General features: G+C 44.1%; 1 protein-coding gene across 4 annotated transcripts in view; it reads right to left on the bottom strand.

Annotated features, from left to right (window-relative positions):
* SPAG9 (sperm associated antigen 9) overlaps nucleotides 1-16,587 on the bottom strand; it is a 138,343-nt gene extending 121,756 nt beyond the window's left edge. For 2 of the 4 annotated variants that reach the window (XM_032872044.1, XM_032872043.1), the window contains exon 1: nucleotides 16,127-16,586. In XM_032872044.1, the coding sequence (XP_032727935.1) occupies nucleotides 16,127-16,429 (303 nt within the window). In that variant the 5' untranslated portion in view covers nucleotides 16,430-16,586. Of the gene's footprint in view, nucleotides 1-16,126 lie in introns of all 4 variants that reach the window. The other 2 variants (XM_032872042.1, XM_032872045.1) reach the window with 2 other exon arrangements.
* Nucleotides 16,588-20,358: the final 3,771 nt, after the last annotated feature.

The following is a 20,358-nucleotide window of genomic DNA, read 5'->3' as shown; positions in this document are numbered from 1 at the left end:
TTAGGCAAGAAAATAAAAGGCCCTCAGATTGTAGAGAAAGAAGTAAAACTATCTCTACTTGCAGATGACGTGATAATGTATACTAAAAAATCTTCAAGAACCACAAAAAAACCTATTAGAATAATAAGTCCAGCAGGATACAAGAACAATATACAAAAATCACGTGTATTTCTGAGCATTTGCAACGATCAGAAAATGGAATTATGAGGGTGCCTGGGTGGCTCAGTGGGTTAAGCCTCTGCCTTTGGCTCAGATCATGGTCCCAGGGTCCTGGGATCTAGCCCCTCATCGGGATCTCTGCTCAGCAGGTAGCCTGCTTCCCCTTCTCTCTCTTACTTGTGATCTCTCTCTCTCTCTCTATTTGTGAGCTCCGTCAAATAAATAAATAAAATCTTTAAAAAAAATGAAATTATGGGGTGCCCGCTTTGCTTAGTCAGTAGAGCATACTACTCTTGTCTTGATCTCAGGGCCATGACTTCAAGCCCCAATTGGGGGTAGAGTTTATCTTAAGAATAATTAATTAGGGACACCTGGGTGACTCAGTTGTTAAGCATCCAACTTTTTTTTTTTTTTAAGATTTTATTTATTTATTCGACAGACAGAGATCACAAGTAGGCAGAGAGGCAGGCAGAGAGAGAGAGAAGGGAAAGCAGGCTCCCCGCTGAGCAGAGAGCCCGATGCGGGGCTCGATCCCAGGATCCTGGGATCATGACTTGAGCTGAAGGCAGAGGCTTTAACCCACTGAGCATCCCAGGTGCCCCGAAACATTTTGAACTAAAACAGATGTGATTAAAATGTTTTGGTGCTTCAGTTTTCCTTAAAAATATGGTTATGAAGCCTGCTTCATTTCTTAGTGATACTCACAGCTGATGGTATTAATATTGTTGACCTTGAACATTTTCATTCCCCTCACAGACTGCATTTATTTTAATTAAATTAACTTGGTTTTTTCTTCCTGTGAAAATTTCACTTTTTATAGTTGTCAACATTTTTTTTTTCCTTAAAATTTTTATTTTGGTTAAATATGCATAGCATAGGGGTTCCTGGGTGGCTCCCCTTGTATGTCTCCTGATCCATGAACATGATGCTTTCCATTTATTTAGTATTTTTAGTCTCTTTCAACAATGTTTTGTTTATGTCAGAGTAAAAGTTTTACATTTCTTTTGTTAAGTTTACTTCTAGGCATTCAGTTCTTGTAAATGGAGTTGTTTGCTTAACTTCAAAAAAAAAGTTATTCTTTTTTATTTTGAAATTATTTATTTTTTAAAAAGATTTTATTTATGTGTGTGTGAGAGAGAGAGAGAGAGACACCACGAGCAGGGGAGAGGGACAGAAGGAGAGGTAGAAGCAGACTCCCTGCTAAACACAGAGCCTGATGCAGGATTTGATCTCAGGACCCTGGGTTCATGCCCTGAGCCCAAGGCAGATGCTTAACCAACGGAGCCTTCCAAGCACCCCGGGTTATTCTTTAGAAAAAAAAAAAAAATTATTTATTTGAGAGAGAGAGTGTGCACGTGCACACAAGTGTGCGAGCAAGGGGAGGGGCAAAGGGAGAGGAAGGAAAGAAGCAAGACTCCCCTCAGAGCATGGAAACTGATGTGGGGCTCCATTGCAAGGCCCCTGAGGTGATGACCTGAGCCAAAGTCAAGAGTTGGATGCTTAATGGGGCGCCTGGGTGGCTCAGTGGGTTAAAGCCTCTGCCTTCAGCTCAGGTCATGATCCCAGGGTGCTGGGATAGAGCCCCACCTCGGGCTCCTGGCTCAGCAGGGAATCTGCTTCTCCCTCTCCCTCTGCTTGTGCCACAACCTCTGCTTGTGCTTGTTCCTCACTCTCTCTCTCTCTAAAATTAAACAAATAAAATCTTAAAATATAAATGAGAATACTAGGGGCACCTGGATGGCTCAGTGGGTTAAAGCCTCTGCCTTTGGCTCGGTCAGATCTCAGGGTCCTGGGATCGAGCCCCATATCAGGCTCTCTGCTCAGCAGGGGGCCTGCTTCCTCCTCTCTCTCTGCCTGCCTCTCTGCCTACTTGTGATCTCTGTCAGATAAATAAATAAAATCTTTAAAAAAGAATACTAAAGGAGCACCCGGGTGGCTTAGTCAGTTAAGCGCGTACTTTCAGGTCATGAACTCAGGATCCTGGGATCAAGCACATCACCTCCCTGCTCAGTGGGGAGCCCGCTTCTCCCTCTCCCACTCACCCTGCTTGTGCTCTCTCTGTCAAATAAATAAACAGAATCTTAAAAACAAAGCAGAAGGGGCACCTGGGTGGCTCAGTGGGTTAAAGCCTCTGCCTTCGGCTCAGCTCATGATCTCAGGGTCCTGGGATCGAGCCCCGCATCGGGCTCTCTGCTTAGCGGGGAGCCTGCTTCCCCCACCCCCTGCCTGCCTCCCTGCCTACTTGTGATCTTTGTCAAATAAATAAAATCTTTTTAAAAAACCAACAAACAAACAAAAACAAAGCAGAAGAGTGCCTGGGCGGCTCAGTTGGTTAAGCGACTGCCTTCAGCTCAGGTCATGATCCCGGAGTCCCAGAATCAAGTCCCACACGGGACTCCCAGCTCCATGGGGAGTCTGCTTCTCCCTCTGACTTTCTACCCTCTCATGCTCAATCTCACTCTTTCTCTCGAATAAAAAGAAATAAAATATTTTTTTAAAAAGCCTACTTTCAAAAAAATAAAATAAAATAAAGTAAGGATACTGGGGAACCTGGGTGGCTTAGTCATTTAAGCATCTGCCTTCAACTCAGGTCATGATTCCAGCATCCTGGGAACGAGTCCTGCATTGAGATCCCTGCTCAGGGGGGAGCCTGCTTCTCCCTCTCTCCCTGCCGCCCCTCTAGCTTGTGCTCTCTTTCTGTGGTGTGTCAAATAAATAAATATTTTTTTAAATAACAAGTAAATAAGTAAGTAAATAAATAAATAAAATTGGATTATTATAGGGGTGCCTAGGTGGCTCAGTTGGTTACGCATCTGACATTTTTTAAGATTTTATTTATTTGACAGAGAGAGAGAGAGATAGCAAGAAAGAGAGAGCTAGAGAGAGAGAGAGCACAAGCAGGGAGGAGAGGCAGAAGCAGGGTACCTGCAAGCAGGGAGTCCAACGTGGGGCTCGATCCCAGGACCCTGAGATCATGACCTGTGCATGACACACTTAACCAAAGCAATGGAGCCACCCTGGTGCCCCAGCATTCAACTCTTGGTTTCAGCTCACGTCATGATCTCGGGGTCCTGAGATCAACCTCCATGCCCAGCTCTCTCTCCTTATTCCCCTGCTCCTCAGGCGTATACATTCTCTCAAAACTAAACTAAACTAAACTAAGTAAAATAAAATGAAGATACTATGACTAAGTGCTTTGTCTTTAAATATTTATTTAGTAGGCCAAGATCATGAACTTTATTACACAAAGTTTTGAGACATTCATTTTAGCTCTTCAGAAATCTTTGCTCACTCCCTGACCCTCAGCTAGCTTGGGAGGTAGTTAACACTGAGTAAATTACTGGATGAATTCCTATCCCAGCTTAAAAGTATTCTTTAAAGAAAGAATAAATTTTAAAAAGCTGAACAGAGCCACAAATAAGGGGGTAATTTCTGTTAAACATTTCCCAAATCATATCAAACAAGTTCAAGCAGACTATTTTCATAGTAGAACCATAGACAAACAATAGCCTTTTTAAAAAGTTACCCTTCAGGTTTTACAAAAGCCTGTTTATTTGATGCCACATTTCTGTGCAACCTGTTTAACTTTTTAAAAGGTATTTGTTTTTGAATAGGTAGCAGTAACAAAAAATGAGTCTAGGGCAATAAGTAACTGAAAGAAAATTCAAAACTGAATATTTGATAATAGAAATTAAAAATTTAATTATATAATAACCTAGTAGATGCTTTTAACCAATATATGTTTCAATGCTCAAGAAATAAAATTTTCCCTTTCTTCACAATGAAATTTTCTTCAAAAATAAATGTGGTTAGGGCACCTGGGTGGTTCAGTCGGTTAAGTGACTGCTTTGGGCTCAAGTCATGATTCTGGGGTCCCAGGATCCAGCCCTACATCAGTCTCCCTGCTCAGCAGGAGTCTGCTTCTTCCTCCCTCTGTCCTTCCCCATGCTAATTCATTCTCTCTCTCTCAAATAAATAAATAAATAAATAAAAACTTAGGGGACAAAAGAAATTTCTATCAAAAGATTCTAAGCAAATAGTTAAAATTAAGTTTGGGAGGGGCACCTGGGTGGCTCAGTGGGCTGGGCCTCTGCCTTCGGCTGGGCTGGGGTTGTGATCTCGGGGTCCTGGGATCGAGCGCCGCTCAGCAGGGAGCTTGCTTCCCCCTCGCCCCCTCCCCTCCCCCGCCCCCGTCTCTGCCTACTTGTGATCTCTCTCTCTCTCTCTCTCTCTCTCTCGCTCTCTCTCTGTTAAATAAATAAATAAATAAATAAAATCTTTAAAAAATAATAATAATAAAATAAAATTAAGTTTGGGCACTTAGCCCTCATTTATGTGGAACTTTTATTCAGACAAACTTATTTCTCAAGCAGCAACTCAAACAAATCTAAAATTAATTAAAATACAAAAAAAGCCACATTAAGGGGTGCCTGGGTGGCTCAGTGGGTTAAGCCTCTGCCTTCGGCTCAGGTCATGATCTCAGGGTCTTGGGATCAAGTCCCGCATCGGGCTCTCTGCTCAGCGGAGAACCTGCTTCCTCCTCTGTCTCTCTCTCTGCCTGCCTCTCTGCCTGCTTGTGATCTCTCTCTGTGAAATAAATAAATAAAATCTTAAAAAAAAAAAAAAGCCACATTAAGTTTAAAATAATCACCTAGCTCCTCCCTCAAAACAAACAATACAAAAAAGAAATAAACAAAAAATAAATTCTGAAAAATGAAAAAGGATCACCTAGTCCAATCTTTGCAAATGCCAGGAAGTAATGCCTATGATCTTAATATTTCAATTTAAATATATAAGTAGTTCTAGGGGTGCCTGGGTGGCTCAGTGGGTTAAAGCCTCTGCCTTTGGCCCAGGTCATGACCCCAGGGTCCTGGGATCGAGCCCCGCATAGGGCTCTCTGCTCAGCGAGGAGCCTGCTTCCCTTCCTCTCTCTGCCTGCCCCTCTCTGCCTACTTGTGATTTCTGTCTGTCAAACAAATAAATAAAATCTTTAAATGTGTAAGTAGTTCTAGAATATCTATTATGTATACGACAACGTAGGTAAAGCATCTGCAATAACTATCCTCAGAAGTCTTTTTTTTTTTTTTATACAAAAGTCAAAGGACTTATTGAAGAACTTTTTGGAAGTTTTAGCATAACTTGGCACCAATGGTAAGGACAAATAACTTGAATGCACAAAAGAGAACTTTAAATAGTTAGGCTTAGCAATTTGACCTTTTAGCATTTTCATCCATCCCTCCAACCAACTAACAAGTCTATTAAATACCTACAGCCTCCTAGTAGTTTAGTGGGGGAGTTAAAGCCATAGGTTAGTTTGCTAAAACACTGAAAGTGCTATGGTAGGGAAAGAAAGAGTATGTGGTGGGACAATATAAGATGGGCACGATCCACACTTGGGTGTTCATAAAAGGCGTTCCAGAAATGAAACCTGAAAGATGAATACTGTTACCCAGGCAACAGAAGAGAAACAGAGTGCCAAGCAAAGAGAGGCATCTTTGGGGCACCTGGGTGGCTCAGTTGATAAGCGTCTGCCTTCAGCTCAGGTCATGATCTCGGGGTCCTGGCATCAAGCCCCACATCAGGCTCCCCGTTCGGTGGGAAGTCTGCTTCTCCCTCTCCCACCCACCCTGCTTGTGTTCCGTCTCTCCCTCTTAAATAAATAAATAAATAAATCTTAAAAAAAAAAAAAAAAAAAGAGCCCTAGAGAGAAAGAATACTATTTACAAAACAAAAATAAACTCCAGGTGTTCAATATATGGCTCAAAAAGGAAAAGATGAGGCTGGTAAGATAAGGAATAGCCAGGTCACAATGTCTTGTATCTTAGGACTTCAGACATTTAAGAATAAAGAAAAATATTTAAAAGTTGAAAACGAAAGTAGCAATGGGGATAAAGGAGAAGAAAAAAAAAAAGAAGAGAGAAGAATTGGGGCACCTAGGTGGCTCAGCTTGGTTAACGCTCAGCCTTTGGCTCAGGTCACAATACCACAGTCCCAGGATCAAGCCCGCACAGGGCTCCTTGCTCATAGGGGAGTCTATTTCTCCCTCTGCCCCTCACCCAGCTCGTGTTCAATCTCTCTCAAACAAACAAACAAACGAATAAATAAATAAATAAAATCCTATAAGGATGGTGGTGAGCTATCTGGCCAGCAGACAGTAGTATCCCTTACAAAGACAGGGAACAGAGGAGCAGCAAGCAGCAAGAGAAATTCAGGTTTGGACATGTCAGGAGACAGTCATGTCCAAGAAACAAGAGTAATGTGGATCTGAAACTCCAAAGAGAGATCTGGTCTTAAGGTTCTTAACAGGCTGTCAGCTTCATGAAAGAAAAAACTCGTGTTTTGCTCACCACTATGTCCCCAGTGGACACAATACCAGGTACGCAGTCGGCACTCTATAAGCATCTAGGAAATGAATGAGATATACATTTTGGAATGGTCAACAAATGGTAACTGACCCCATGGGAATGAATAATACCAGTTAGGCAACGTGCAAGTTGAGAACTAGAGGGGACCTCAGAAAGAACTCCAAGGAATGCCAAAGCTAAGAACTCCAAGGAATGCCAAAGCTAACAAAGGAAGAGGAATCCAAAGTGACCGAAAGAGGGAAAAACTGGGGGACCAGGCTGGCTCAGTTGGTGGAGCATGCAGTTCTTTTTCTTGGGTTCATGAGTTGAAGCCCCAAGTTGGGTACAGAGTCTGCTTAAAAAGAAAGAGAGAGAGAGAGAAAGAACGAAAGAGAAGGAAGGGAGGGAGGAAAGGAAGGAGGAAGGAAAGAAGGAAGGAAGGAAGGGAGAGAGACAGAGAAAAAGAAAGAGAAAGAAAGGAAAGAGGAGCACCTGGGTACCTCAGTCAGTTCAGCAGCCAACTAGAGTTCAGCTCAGGTCGTGATCTCAGGGTCCTGGGATTGAGCCTGGAGCAGGGCTCCGCACTCAGCAGGGCGTCTGCTTGAGTTTCTCTCTCTCTCCCTCTACCCCTCCCCCCTTGCGCACATGTGCAATTGCTCTTGCTCTCTAATACATTAATTTAAAAAAGAAAAGAAAAAGGGGAACATCAAGAGAGTTCAAAGTCACAGAACCAAAATATGTTTCTTCACACTCTTAACTCTAAGAAACAAACTGATGGTTACCAGAATGAGGTGACTGGGAGTGGAGAGGGGAGTGGTGAGGGGTACTAGAGAGTGCACTTGTCGTGATGAGCACTAGGTATTGTATGGAAGTGTTGAATCACTATGTTGTACACCTAAAATGAATATAACACTGCATATTAACTGACTGGACTTTAGGGCACCTGGGTGGCTCAGTTGGGTGGACGACCGCCTTTGGCTCAGGTTATGATCCTGGAGTCCCTCACTGGGTTCCCTGCTCAGTGGGGAGTCTGCTTCTCCCTCTGACCCTCTCCCTTCTCATGCTCTCACACTCTTTCTCTCACAAGTAAATAAATAAAATATTAAAAAAAAAAAAGAAAGAAAGAAATAGAAAAAATGCACTTATGAGAGCTCCTTTACTTCTATGAATTTTCAAGAATAACGATTAGGAAAAATTCTAACTATATACATTTAAGGTTTCAGATCTAAGGAAGTACTCTTATGAGATGAATTATTTCCTGCATGGACAGCTTACCCTTTTATAAAGGTGTGTACTCATCTAAAGTGCCTGCCTCTTTACTCTTTATCACATCACCTTTTTTAATTTCCTGCATGGCAGGGCACTTGGGTGGCTGAGTCGGCTAAGTATCCGACTCCTGTTTTCAGCTCACGTCATGATCTTAGGGTCATGATACTGAGCCCCAGCCGGGTTCTGCACTCAGCACAGAGTCAGCTTGGAATTCTTTCCCTCTTCCTCTCCATCCCACCCTGCATGCTCTCGTTCATGCTCGGGCGTGTGCATGCTCTCTCTCCTCTCTCTCAAATAAATAAATACAGGCTGCCTTCCTTGTCTGTTTTGTTCGTAGTTACATTCCCAGGGCCTACAACAGTGCCTGGGTCAATAAATATCTGTTCTTTCTGATCATCTATGGGTCTGTTTATCTTTCTAGCTACCTATGGAGCCAGGATACAGTAGAACCAGATCAAGGGAGCTTTCTCCCAGCTCTTTTTTTTTTTTTAAGATTTTATTTATTTATTTGACAGAGAGAGAGAGAGATATCACAAGTAGCCAGAGGCAGGCAGAGAGAGACAGAGAAGCAGGCTCCCTGCTGAGCAGAGAGCCTGATGTGGGGCTCGATCCCAGGACCCTGAGATCATGACCTGAGCTGAAGGCAGAGGCTTAACTCACTGAGCCACCCAGGCGCCCCCTCCCAGCTCTTTAAAAAGATCAGTTTCTCAATTTCTGTATCTTAGTTTCAAAGGAGAGAAAACAATCCATCATATTTTTGTGCTGTAATTTTAAGTAAAAAATCTTAACCAATTTTCAGTTTTATAATCTCAGATTTAAATTCCTTATACAGAAGTATCTAGGGCACCCAGGTGGCTCAGTCACTGAGCATCTGCCTTCTACTCAGGGCATGATCCCAAGGTCCTGGGATCGAGCCCTATATTGGGCTCCCTGCTTGGCGGGAAGCCTTCTTCTCCTTCACCCACTCCCCCCTGCTTGTGTTCCCTTTTTCGCTGTCTTTCTCTCTGTGTCAAATAAATAAATAAAACCTTTAAAAAAGGAGAACCATGAGAGACTATGGACACTGAAAAACAACCTGGGGGTTTTGAAGGGGCAGGGGGTGGGAGGTTGGGGGAACCAGGTGGTGGGTACTGGGGAGGACACATATTGCATGGAGCACTGGGTGTGGTGCAAAAACAATGAATACTGTTACACTGAAAAGAAATTTAAAAAAAAAAAACTTAAAAAAATATGAACACTTATCTTTATAACCGACATACTGTGCCCTTCATTCAGAGTGCCTCGGTGGCTCAGTTAGTTAACCAACTGCCTTTGGCTCAGGTCGTGATCCTGGAGTCCCAGAATGGAGTCTGGCATAGCCCTCCCTGCTCAGCAGGGAGTCTGCATGTCCCTTTGATCCTCCCCCCTCATGTTCTCTCTGTGTCAAATAAAAAAAAAAATCTTAAAAGAATTATTTCAAATGGAATATTAAATAACACTAAAAAATGTTCTCAATGTAAATAATTTTGTGGTTACATGGTAGAATGCTCTCTTTTTTTTTTAATTAAATTTAATTTTTTACTATTTTCTTTGTTTTTTTTTAAAGTAGGCTCTACACCCTATGTGCAGCTTGAACTCATGACCCTGAGATTATGAGTCACACAGTCCACACTGACTGAGCCAGCCTGTATCCAGGAATGCTCTCGTTTTTTTAAGAGATAAGTACTCTAAGTAGTAAAAGTTGAAATGTTATAACATTTGCAATTTACTTTGCCATGGTTTAGCAACTTAAAAATGTGTATGTATATAAATGTTGAGTGTACGTGTATGTACGTATGTATACACACAACACAACTACTGAATCTAGGTGATGCATATACAGATTATCAATGCACTTTTAGTTTTTTTGTATGTTTGAACATTTTCCTAATAAAAAGCTAGGCGGGAGGAATTTACTGAAGAATTTACTAATTTAAAAAAGAAAAAACAGGGAGAGCTTGAGTGGCTCAGTTGATTAAGTATCCAACTAACTCTTGGTTTCCACTCAGGTCATGATTTCAAGGTTGTGGGATCCAGCCCCTCATGGGTTCCACACTCAGTGAGGTGTCGGCTTGAGACTCTCTCCCTATTCATCCTAGACGCCCATCTCCCTGTACACATACACACTCCCCCACTCAAATAAATTCTTTTTGAAGATTTTATTTATTTGACAGAGATCACAAGTAGGCAGAGAAGCAGGCAGAGAGAAAGAGGGGGAAGCAGGATCCCTGCTGAGCACAGAGCCCGATGTGGGACTCAATCCCAGGACCCTGAGATCACGACCCGAGCCAAAGGCAGAGGCCCCAACCCAGTGAGCCATCCAGGCGACCCTAAATTAATTAATTTTAAAACAATTTTTTGAAAGTTCCTAATAACTCTATATCCTCAATTTGGAAACTTCCTTGTTGTATTGATTAATATGTAAATTTCTGTGGTTCAGTTCAAATATTTTTAGAGGCAGCTACTACACCAAACTACTAGACACACGATTCCTAAGTGAATAAAACTTTCTTGCTTCCAACTACTAACTAAATATCGCTAAGGGGCAGCTGGCTGGCTTAATGGGAAGAGCATGTCATTCCTGATCTTGGGTTCCTGAGTTCTAGCCCCACACTGGGCATAAAGATTACTAAAGAATACATAAATATCACTGGCTAAGATTTCAAAATGTATAGACTTACACACATATGTTTTTAAGAGTTTTTAGTTATTTATTTTAGAGACTGAGTGAGGGGAGGGGAGGGGAGAGACAGAGGGAGAGAAATAGAGAATCTCAAGCAGACTTCACGCTGAGCATGGAGCCCTACCTCGGGCTCGACTGCATGACCCTTGAGGTTATAACCTGAGCTGAAATCAAGAGTTGCTGATTAACCAACTGAGCCACCCAGGTGCCCAACACACATATTTTTTTAAATATCAGTTTTCTGAATACACTATGTATATTATTAAACTGGGTTGATTTATTTTATTTCAACCTAATAGTAATTTATTTAGGTAAGAGCTGTATTCTCTATGAGTGCTAAGCACAGCATTAAAAAAAATGTATTTTTAAGGGGCGTCTGGATGGGTCAGTGGGTTAAGCCTCTGCCTTTGGCTCAGGTCATGGTCTTAGGGTCCTGGGATTGAGCCCCACCTTGGGTTTGGAGAGTACTTAAATAAATCTAAAAAAATAATAAAAATAGGGGCGCCTGGGGGGCTCAGTGGGTTACGCCTCTGCCTTCAGCTCGGGTCATGGTCTCAGGGTCTTGGGATCAAGCCCTGCATTGGGGTCTCCACTCAGCGGGGAGCATGCTTCTCCCCACCCCGCCGCCTGCCTCTCTGCCTACTTGTGATCTGTCAAATAAATAAATAAAAATCTTTTTTAAAAAATTAATAAAAATAAAATAGGTTTGAATTAAGATGTAACGTAACAGTCCAAAAAACTGCTGACCCTTACTCTAACTGACCCAACAGAGAAATTAAGTTAGCACCTCAGTCAATTCTTGAACCAAAAATCTTTAGCTCACTGAAGATACCACAAGATACTGATTTCAAAAACCACTTAACAGGGGCACCTGGGTGGCTCAGTGGGTTAAACCTCTGCCTTCAGCTCTTTCATGATCTCAGGGTCCTGGGATAGAGCCCCACATCGGGCTCTCTGCTCAGCAGGGAGCCTGCATCCACCCCCTTTCTCTGCCTGCCTCTCTGCCTACTTGTGATCTCTCTCTCTGACAAATAAATAAATAAATAAAAATCTTTAAAAAACAAAACAAAACACTTAACAGGGACCACAAAAGGACTTCCCTTTTAAAAGGAGTTTGAAAACTAATAACATGTATATCCAAACACGTAAAATGTCAAATATTAAGACACCATGGACAACAACCTGTTCTTCTATACTGACATGTCACCACTCTCTCCTAATGCTCCAGTGAAATAAAAGAGCAAAGTTAAACTCCAAAAGACACTAGAGTTGACAGAATTAAGGGTAGAAGCCTGAAGAACCATGGCAATATTAATTTAAATAACAGCTGTGCTAAAGACACAAAATAAACTTAGTTGAAGCAGACTTGAAATTTCAGTTTTTCAACTCCCTAACTTCAACAGTCACCATCAACAAATTTAAGTTTTAGGTATGCAAAATTACTTCACTCTTCTTACTTGATAAAAAGTCACAGAACTCATTGAAAAAACATCAAATTTTCCTGTTTAAGTGTTTACTAAAGAAATGAACTTAACTGTCATTGTAAATTAAGCTGCAAACAAATTAAAATTAACTTCTTCCACACTTTTGATTAAAATATTTTTTTATGGGGCACCTGGGTGACTCAATGGGTTAAAGCCTCTGCCTTTGGCTCAGGTCATGATCCCAAGGTCCGGGGTCAAGCCCCACATTGGGCTCCCTGCTCAGTGGGGAGCCTGCTTCCCCCTCTCTCAACCTGTGTCTCTGCCTACTTGTGATCTCTGTCTGTCAAATAAATAAGTAAAATCTTTTAAAAAATAAAAAAATTAAAAAACATATATACGTGTATATATATATATATATATTTTTTTTTACGGGGACACCTGGGTGGCTTAGTCTGTTAAGCGTCTTCCTTCGGCTCAAGTCACGATCCCAGTGTCCTGGGATCTATTCCCACATCAGGCTCCTTGATCATCAGGGAGCCTGCTTCTCCCTCCGCCTGCCACTCCCCCTGCTTGCGCACTCTCTCTCTCTGACAAATAAATAAATAAAATCTTAAAAAAAAATTTTAGGGGTGCCTGGGTGACTCCGTCATTAAGCATCTGCCCTCGGCTCACGTCATGATCCCAGGGTCCTAGGATCAAGCCCCATGACAGCCTCCTTGCTCTGCAGGAAGCCTGCTTCTCCTTCTCCCACTCTCCCTGTTTGTGTTCCCTCTCTGGCTGGCTGGCTCTCTGTCAAATAAATAAAATCTTTTTAAAAAATTAAAAATAAATTTAAAAAATAAAAAAACAGGGGCACCTGGGTGGCTCAGTGGGTTAAGCCTTTGCCTTCAGCTCAGGTCGTGATCTCAGGGTCCTGGGATAGAGCCCTGCATCAGGCTCACTGCTCAGCTGGGAGCCTGCTTCCCCTTCTCTCTCTGCCTGCCTCTCTACTTGTGATCGCTCTGTCAAATAAATAAATAAAATCTTTAAAAAAAAAATTTTTTTTTAATTTTTAAAAAAGTGTTCTTAAACTCATTTGCCTTCTTATCAGAAAAGTTGTGGTAAAAGAATCAGAACTCGCATAAACAAAAACCAAAAACACTAACATATCCTTCCCAAGAATAACATCTCTCTCCAGATCACTGTATAGACAGACTTATGTTTTCAAAAAATCACTGACTGACAGCACACCTGGGTGACTCAGTCATTAGGTGTCTGCTTTCGGCTGAGATCAAGATCCTGGGGTCCTGGGATGGCAGGGAGCCTGCTCCTCCGCTCTCCCACTGCTCCTGCTTGTGTTCCCTTGTGTTTCCTCTCTCTGTTAAATAAATATATAATATCTTAAAAAAAAAAAATCACTGATTGAGGGGTGCCTGGCTGGCTCAGTCAGTAGAACATGCAACTCTTGATCTCAGGGTTGATTGAGTTCTAGCCCCACATCCGGTGTAGAGATTACCTAAAAAAAAAATCTTGGTGGGGGAGAACCACTCTCCTGAAACTCATACTACACCTATGTTAACTAATTTGAATTTAAATAAAATCTTGGAGGAAAAAAACCCACTGATTTACAAATAAACCATTCATAGATTCACAGGGCTTAGTCTGGATAGAGCAGACAGGTGGACGCTCATCCAACTGAGCGACCAAAAACGGTCTTCCCTGGCGCCTGGGTGGCTCAGTTGGTTAAGCAGCTGCCTTCATCAGGTCATGATCCCAGGCTCTGGGGATCAGGGATCAAGCCCCACACTGGGCTCCCTGTTCAGCGGGGAGCCTGCTTTTCCCTCTGTCTCTGCCTGCCACTCCACCTACTTGTACGATCTCTATGTCAAATCTTAAAAACTAATAACTAAATAAATAATAAAATCAGCCTTCCTTTAGGTTGTTTTTAAAGACACAAAAATAGGAGACTCAAACCAAAAATTCAAATAAAAACAAAGAAAAAGGTAAAATATTCAAGATAAGTAACATCAGTAGAATATTTCCGATTCCTTGCTAAGAATTCCTCTAAGTAAGAGATTACAGCACTTCACACCCCCTAAAACATTCTCACCATTTATATATCCTCCTCAAGTTCCACAAAGGTGCTCAGAATTTACTTTACACTTTCTGGTGATGGACAATTTCCAGGCTTTCAAGTACTTTTGCAGTAAATACCCTGAGGCACTTTTGCTATAATAGCAGACTCTTAGGCTCGGCATTAAAGGCCCCAATCGGAGCACTCCCAGAAAATTAAACACAGAATTCACTTGTGCATATTGGCCTAAGAAAGACTTAATTTCTGGAGACTGGGTAAAACTTGATTTATCATCTTACATAAAAAGTGATTAACAAGGTAGTTTTATGTTTGTGGTCTGGGAATTGGCTCATCTAGCATTTCATCAATGTTCTCTATTCTCAGGTCATGGCTCTTTGCCCAAAGATTTCATTATACATAATTTATAGACATATCTGAAAAAGTATAAAAAACAAAAACATTTAACATTTAAAGAGTCATATACTTAAGAAATTAATATCCAATCAGGTGCTTAGCAATTAGTTTTATTTTCTGATTCTGCAACCTGTAGCAGTTATTTTTCTTGTAGCAGTTATATTTTCTTGGCACGTGTGACCCTGGCCTTTTGCTATGTTCACATGGCCCTACTGGAGTTTAAAGCTAGCAGGACCACTTCTTTTATCCAAGGTGATAAGTTATGCTGGGCCTGCTCCTCACCTGTGTATATATATATGTCTCTTCCTACTGCATCGACATACTGGTAAACGCCTGTATGAGGTTGAAGACACAGCATACCATCTCAAAAGTAGTTCATGACCTCTAACAGTGCTAATAAACCACTGGAAACTGCGATCCCATCTTTAGATTTTTTTTTTTTCAATCCCTCCCTCCCTGAAGACTTGGAAATATTCTTGAAATAAAGTCAATGTTCTTTGGCAACTGCAATGGCATTCCTTTGAGGCAAATGGATCACAAAATCAGAACTAAAAATCATCACTACAGTCAAGCTTAAAAAGGAGAATAAAAAGAACTATGTGACCTGGTACAAAGGTATAAATGACAAAATAAAGTTAAAATGGGAGTACTATTTAGTGTTAGGAAATGAGCTGCTAAACGTATCTCACGTCCTAATACCTTTTTTCTAGCATTTTTCAAAGAGAATATGTCGCTGGTTCAATGATTTGTTATTTAGCTCCTTCAGTCACCATGTACTTAGCTAGGTGTACTAGATGCTCAGAAAACAAAGACGAACACTTCACCTGCATTAGATAACTTCCACAAAAATAATGCCAACACAGCCTGAAAGCTTAAATCCTTGACTGCCTCAAGAAGTCCAAGGCCTATCACTTGCACTCCAGACCTCCAAAACGTTCACAGACCCGAGGTGAGGGCACCGAGGTCACTGCCCAGATGCTATCTAGGGTTAAGGGCACCTGTAAAATGCAGTCTGAAAACGGTTGTCGACAGTCACCTACATCTCCCCAACCCGCCCCGCCCCCAGTCCTCTTCATAAATAGAGCGTTTTTAAAGGGAACTGTCCAAGGTGACCACCTGACACGGAGAAACGCTTTGGTGTGTGATATCAACAAAATAAAATTGTACGCTCTACTTACAGAGCGTTGCTATACAACATCTAAACGTTGACAAAGTGTCAACCAAGACACCAAAAAAACATAAAATAAAACCTCCTTCTCAATAGTGTTAAGACGTCACGAAGAAACTGACCGAAAGAGGGAGATCTCTAACTTCCCAAAGCAGCAACCCCCTGGAAAGGTACTGGAACCAGCGGAAGTTACATAGCCAGGACAGAAGTGTGTAAATGCCCCACCACACACACACCATGGTAAAAGTTTGAACTGCCGTCCGACTATCCTACGGTGGTCGGAAACTTCCCTAAACTACCACCGGCTACCGGCCACCCTCATAACCTCCGCCCTCAGCCAACCTCAGGTACCCTCAGGCCAAGCTGAGGCTTCCTCCCCGGGCCTTGCCTCCTCATCTCCCTCCCTTCTCCTGGACACTCACCCGCCTGCCTCGGCTTCCGACGCCGGTCGGGGGTCCCGGGGACCTCACCGCCGCCGCGTCGGTCCGCGGGGCTTCGGCCTCAGGCGCGCCCCCTCCCGGGCCGGGCCGCGATCCCCGGCCCCCCGCCCGCCCTCGGGCCCAGCCCCCGCCCTCTCCGCCGGCCGGCCCTCACCTCCTCGGCGTGCTTGCGCAGCGCCTTCTCCCGCTGGTACTGGGTGATAAGCTGCTCGTTGTCGTCCCGCAGCAGCTCCAGCTCCACCTGGTGCTCCTGTTCCTGCGCGAACACCGAGTCCAGGTTCTCCAGCACGGCCACCACCAGTGGCATCAGCTCCTTGACCACCTCCTCATCGTAGCGCCCGATGAGCCGCTCGAACTCGCGGTAGATGGAACCAGCCAGGCCGGACACCCGCTCCGACATCACGGCCCCGGAGCCGCCGGGCTCCTCCTGGTACACCACACCGTCCTCCAGCTCCATGGTGGCGGGCGGGCGGGCGGCCCGGGGCGTCGCCGGCTGAGAGGGTGTCACGGGCCCGCACGGGACGGGCCCGGCTGGGGCTTGGTCTGGGGTTGGGGCTGCGGCCGGCGGGGTGGGGGGTCCGGGCCCGAGGAAAGGAGGGGTGGGGTGAGCGCACTCAGCCCAACGGCCGCTGCACCAACTGCCGGGGCGGCCGGGCCGCGCGCACCACACGTCACCCACGGGGCGGGACCCGCGCCGCGTCGGCCCGATGGGCGGGGCCCCGCGGGAGGCCAGGCGCGGCCGGGGGCGGGGCCATGCGTCATCTTGCGCCGGCGGAGGGGGCGCAGTGGCGTCAACACTCGGCGCCGCGCGGCCGACCCCTTCGCCAATGGGAAAGACGGCTGGAGGAGGGTGGCGAGAACTGTCAGCCCCCGGCGGGGTTCGCAGGGCGGGTCCCAAAGGAAAGGGAGGGGTTCTGGAAGAGTGACTAGCCGTCCAGAATTAACATAGCTAACATTTCTGTTGCCTTTTTCAGCTCACAAAGGGCTTTCTCATTTGTTCCTCCTGACAGGCGTGGTGTGGTAGACGTTTGGTCTCCGTTTCACGAACAGGGAAAGTAGGCCCAGAAAAGTTGTAGTTCACTCAAGGTCACCCAGCTAGAACGGGAAGGAGGCCGATCTGGAGCTCAAACCAGTTCAGATTAAGAATCTCGGGCTCAGGGGCACCTGGGTGGCTCAGTGGGTTAAAGCCACTGCCTTCAGCTCGGGTCATGATCCCAGAGTCCTGGGATCGAGCCCCGCATCAGGCTCTCTGCTCAGCGGGGAGCCTGCCTCCCCTTCTCTCTCTCTCCCTACTTGTGATCTCTGTCTGTCGAATAAATAAATAAAAATCTTTAAAAAAAAAAAATCTCGGGCTCAGAGAAAAGTGGGAAACAGAGGGAGAGGGAAAGCCACGTTAACTAAGACGAGGTCTCCCTAAGTGATAAGGTGGTCTCGACAGAACTGTTTGGGGATAAGGACAGTAAGGACAGCCTAAAAGAGTTAATGCAGAGCATTCTGGTGAAGGATAAAACTAAAGCCACATCTTGCACTTTTCCAAACTGAGTTTCTGTGCTTCTCCCGTCCAGATTGGGAGGGTGGTATTTCCGGGCTCCAGCCACCCTACTTTCCTCTAGTCTCGAGGGGCGGAGCGGGGAAGTGAGTGGTTGGGGAGTACAGGAGGAAAGGGGTGGAGTCTCTGGGGTGAGTAAGTCCCATGATACGTGAGGTCTCCGCAGCCTGGGAGAGCATCACGTGTGGGGAATGACACAACACCCAAGCCTCGGGCGGACTGAGTCAAGGATCGCTTTCCGGTCTTCTTTAACCTCTGTAGACGGGACGGGAGACACTCCCAAAGATCCTCTCCGGGAGGCAGGTGACTCAGTCGTATTGAGGCCGGTCTCTTCAAAGAATAGGGAAGAGAAGGCAGGACTCGGATAAAGGAAGGTTTAGTGAGGGAGTACGCCACTCCCAGGATCAGACACCCTCAACTTGTTTACAAGTTCCGAGTTTTTTCTACCGAGTATGAATGAGTCTCCCACAGCCTTCCAATCTGGACCCACCTGGAGACCCACAAAAACAGTATGGACGTTGGACAGAGGCCAACCTATAAACTCGGAAGGACAAAAATGAAAATATTAAGACTTAACAGCGGTCTGTATTGTCCCTTTTTCTCATCTCACTGCATACCCACCCTTATATTGTTTGTGTATATGTCTGGGTCAAGACTCTTGGTCTAGACTTTTCGTTCTTCCCTTCCTGAGGGCTGTCATTTAGACATATAGATATAGATATAGATATAGATATAGATATAGATATAGATATAGATTCCGCACCCCCTCCCCGGAAGTCAGACGAGTAGGAGAACCTAGGGTAAGGCTGCATTTTGTCTTTGCACAATATTATCTTACACATCAAAAAATTTAAGGGAGGGGTGCCTGGCTGGTTCAGTCAGTAGAGCAGGAGGCTCTTGATCTCTGGTTCTTGAGTTCCAGCCCCATGCTGGGCACAGATTACCTCTTCTTTAAGATTTTATTTATTTGTCAAAAAGAGAGAGAGATGGGGCGCCTGGGTGGCCCAGTGGGTTAAAGCCTCTGCTTTCGGCTCAGGTCATGATCCCAGAGTCCTGGGATTGAGCCCCACATTGCGCTCTCTGCCAAGCAGGGAGCCCGCTTCCCCCTATCTGCCTGCCTCCCTGCCTACTTGTGATCTCTGTCAAATAAATAAATAAAATCTTAAAAAAAAAAAAAAGAGTATAAGAGCACAAACAGGGGGAGCAGCAGGCAGAGGGAGACGTATGCTTCTTTAGGTATAAATTCGATATAGAAAGACATGAAATATATATTTATGTCTTAATTTTAAGCTTCTGCTAGCTCTCAGAGGTCATATTTGTTTAAAATAAAATCCAGCCAAATATCCATCAGATGTTGAATAGATGAATAAAATATGGTATATGCATATCTTGGAATATTTAGCATTCAACAATAAGCAGAAATGAAGTGCATTTTACAATATAGATCTTGAAAATACTATGCTAAGTAAAAGAAACCGGTCACGAAGGACCACATATGAAAGAACAGTGGCTGGGGCACCTGGGTGGCTCAGTTGGTTAAGCGCCTGACTCTTGATTTTGGCTCAAGTAATTATCTCCTAGCTGTGGGATCAGTCCCTGGGTCCAGATCTGTGCTCAATGGGGAGTCTGCGGGAGGTTTTCTCCCTCTTCCTCTGCCCTTGTCCCCCTCAAATAAATTAAAAAAAAAAAAAAAGAAGAAGAAGATCAGTGGTTGCCTTGAGCTGGCTGGGGTAATGAGGGAAAATGAATGATGCTAATGAGTATGAGGTTTCTTTTGGGGGTAATGAAAATGTTCTAAAATATATTTGTTGAGGGACGCCTGGGTGGCTCAGTTGGTTAAGCGGCTGCCTTCGGCTCAGGTCATGATCCCAGCGTCCTGGGATCGAGTCCCACATCGGGCTCCTTGCTCAGCGGGGAGCCTGCTTCTCCCTCTGCCTCTGCCTACCACTCTGTCTGCCTGTGCTCATGCTCTCTCTCTCTCTAACTAATGAATAAATAAAATCTTTAAAAAAAAAAAAATATATATATATATATATTTGTTGATAGTTACATGACTCTGAATATACTGAAAGTCATTGAGGGGGGGATCCCTGAGTGGCTCAGGTCATGATCCTGGGGTCCTGGGATCAAGGCTGGTGTGGGGCTCCCCACTCAACAGGAGTCAGCTTCTCCCTCTGCCCCTCCCCTCACTCCTGCTCGCTCACTTGCTCTCTCTTTCTCAAATAATAAATTTTTTAAAAATCTTCAAAAGCCATTGAATTGTATACTTTAAAAAATTGAATTGTGTTTTATGTGAATTATATTTCAGTAAAGCTGTTAAATAAAAATTTATGGTTACAATGACTTTATAGTCAGCTCAATAGAAGCATACAACCATGTGATAAAGTGGAAAGAAAAAGATTTTATTTATTTATTAGAGAGAGAGAGAGCGCGCACACATGGGCAGGGGGTAAGGGGGTGTGTGGCCAGGAGAGGGAGAAGTAGGCCCTCTACTGAGCAAGGTGCCCAAAGCAGGGCTGAGTCCCAGGACCCTGGGATCCTGACCCCAGCTGAAGGCAGATGCTTAACCAACTCAGCCACCCAAACACCTTTTTTTTTTTTTTTTTTTTAATTTAAGCAGGTTCCACAGCCTGTATGGAACCCAACATAGGGCTTGAACTCACAACCCTGAGATCAAGACCTGAGCTGAAATCGAGAGTTGGATGCTCAACCAACTGAGCCACCCAGGCACCCCTCTTGCAACTGTAAAATCATATGATTCTCAGGGAGGGGAAAAAATAATAATAAAATAAAGTAACATAAAATAAAACCCTATGATTCTTGTTTGTAGGTGGGAG

This window comes from Lontra canadensis, unplaced genomic scaffold (assembly GCF_010015895.1).
Source record: "Lontra canadensis isolate GAN:19392208 unplaced genomic scaffold, GSC_riverotter_1.0 scaffold43, whole genome shotgun sequence".
Lineage (NCBI taxonomy): Eukaryota > Metazoa > Chordata > Mammalia > Carnivora > Mustelidae > Lontra > Lontra canadensis.
The sequence above is the reverse complement of the archived record's forward strand: the minus strand, read 5'-3'. Positions and strand labels throughout refer to the sequence as shown.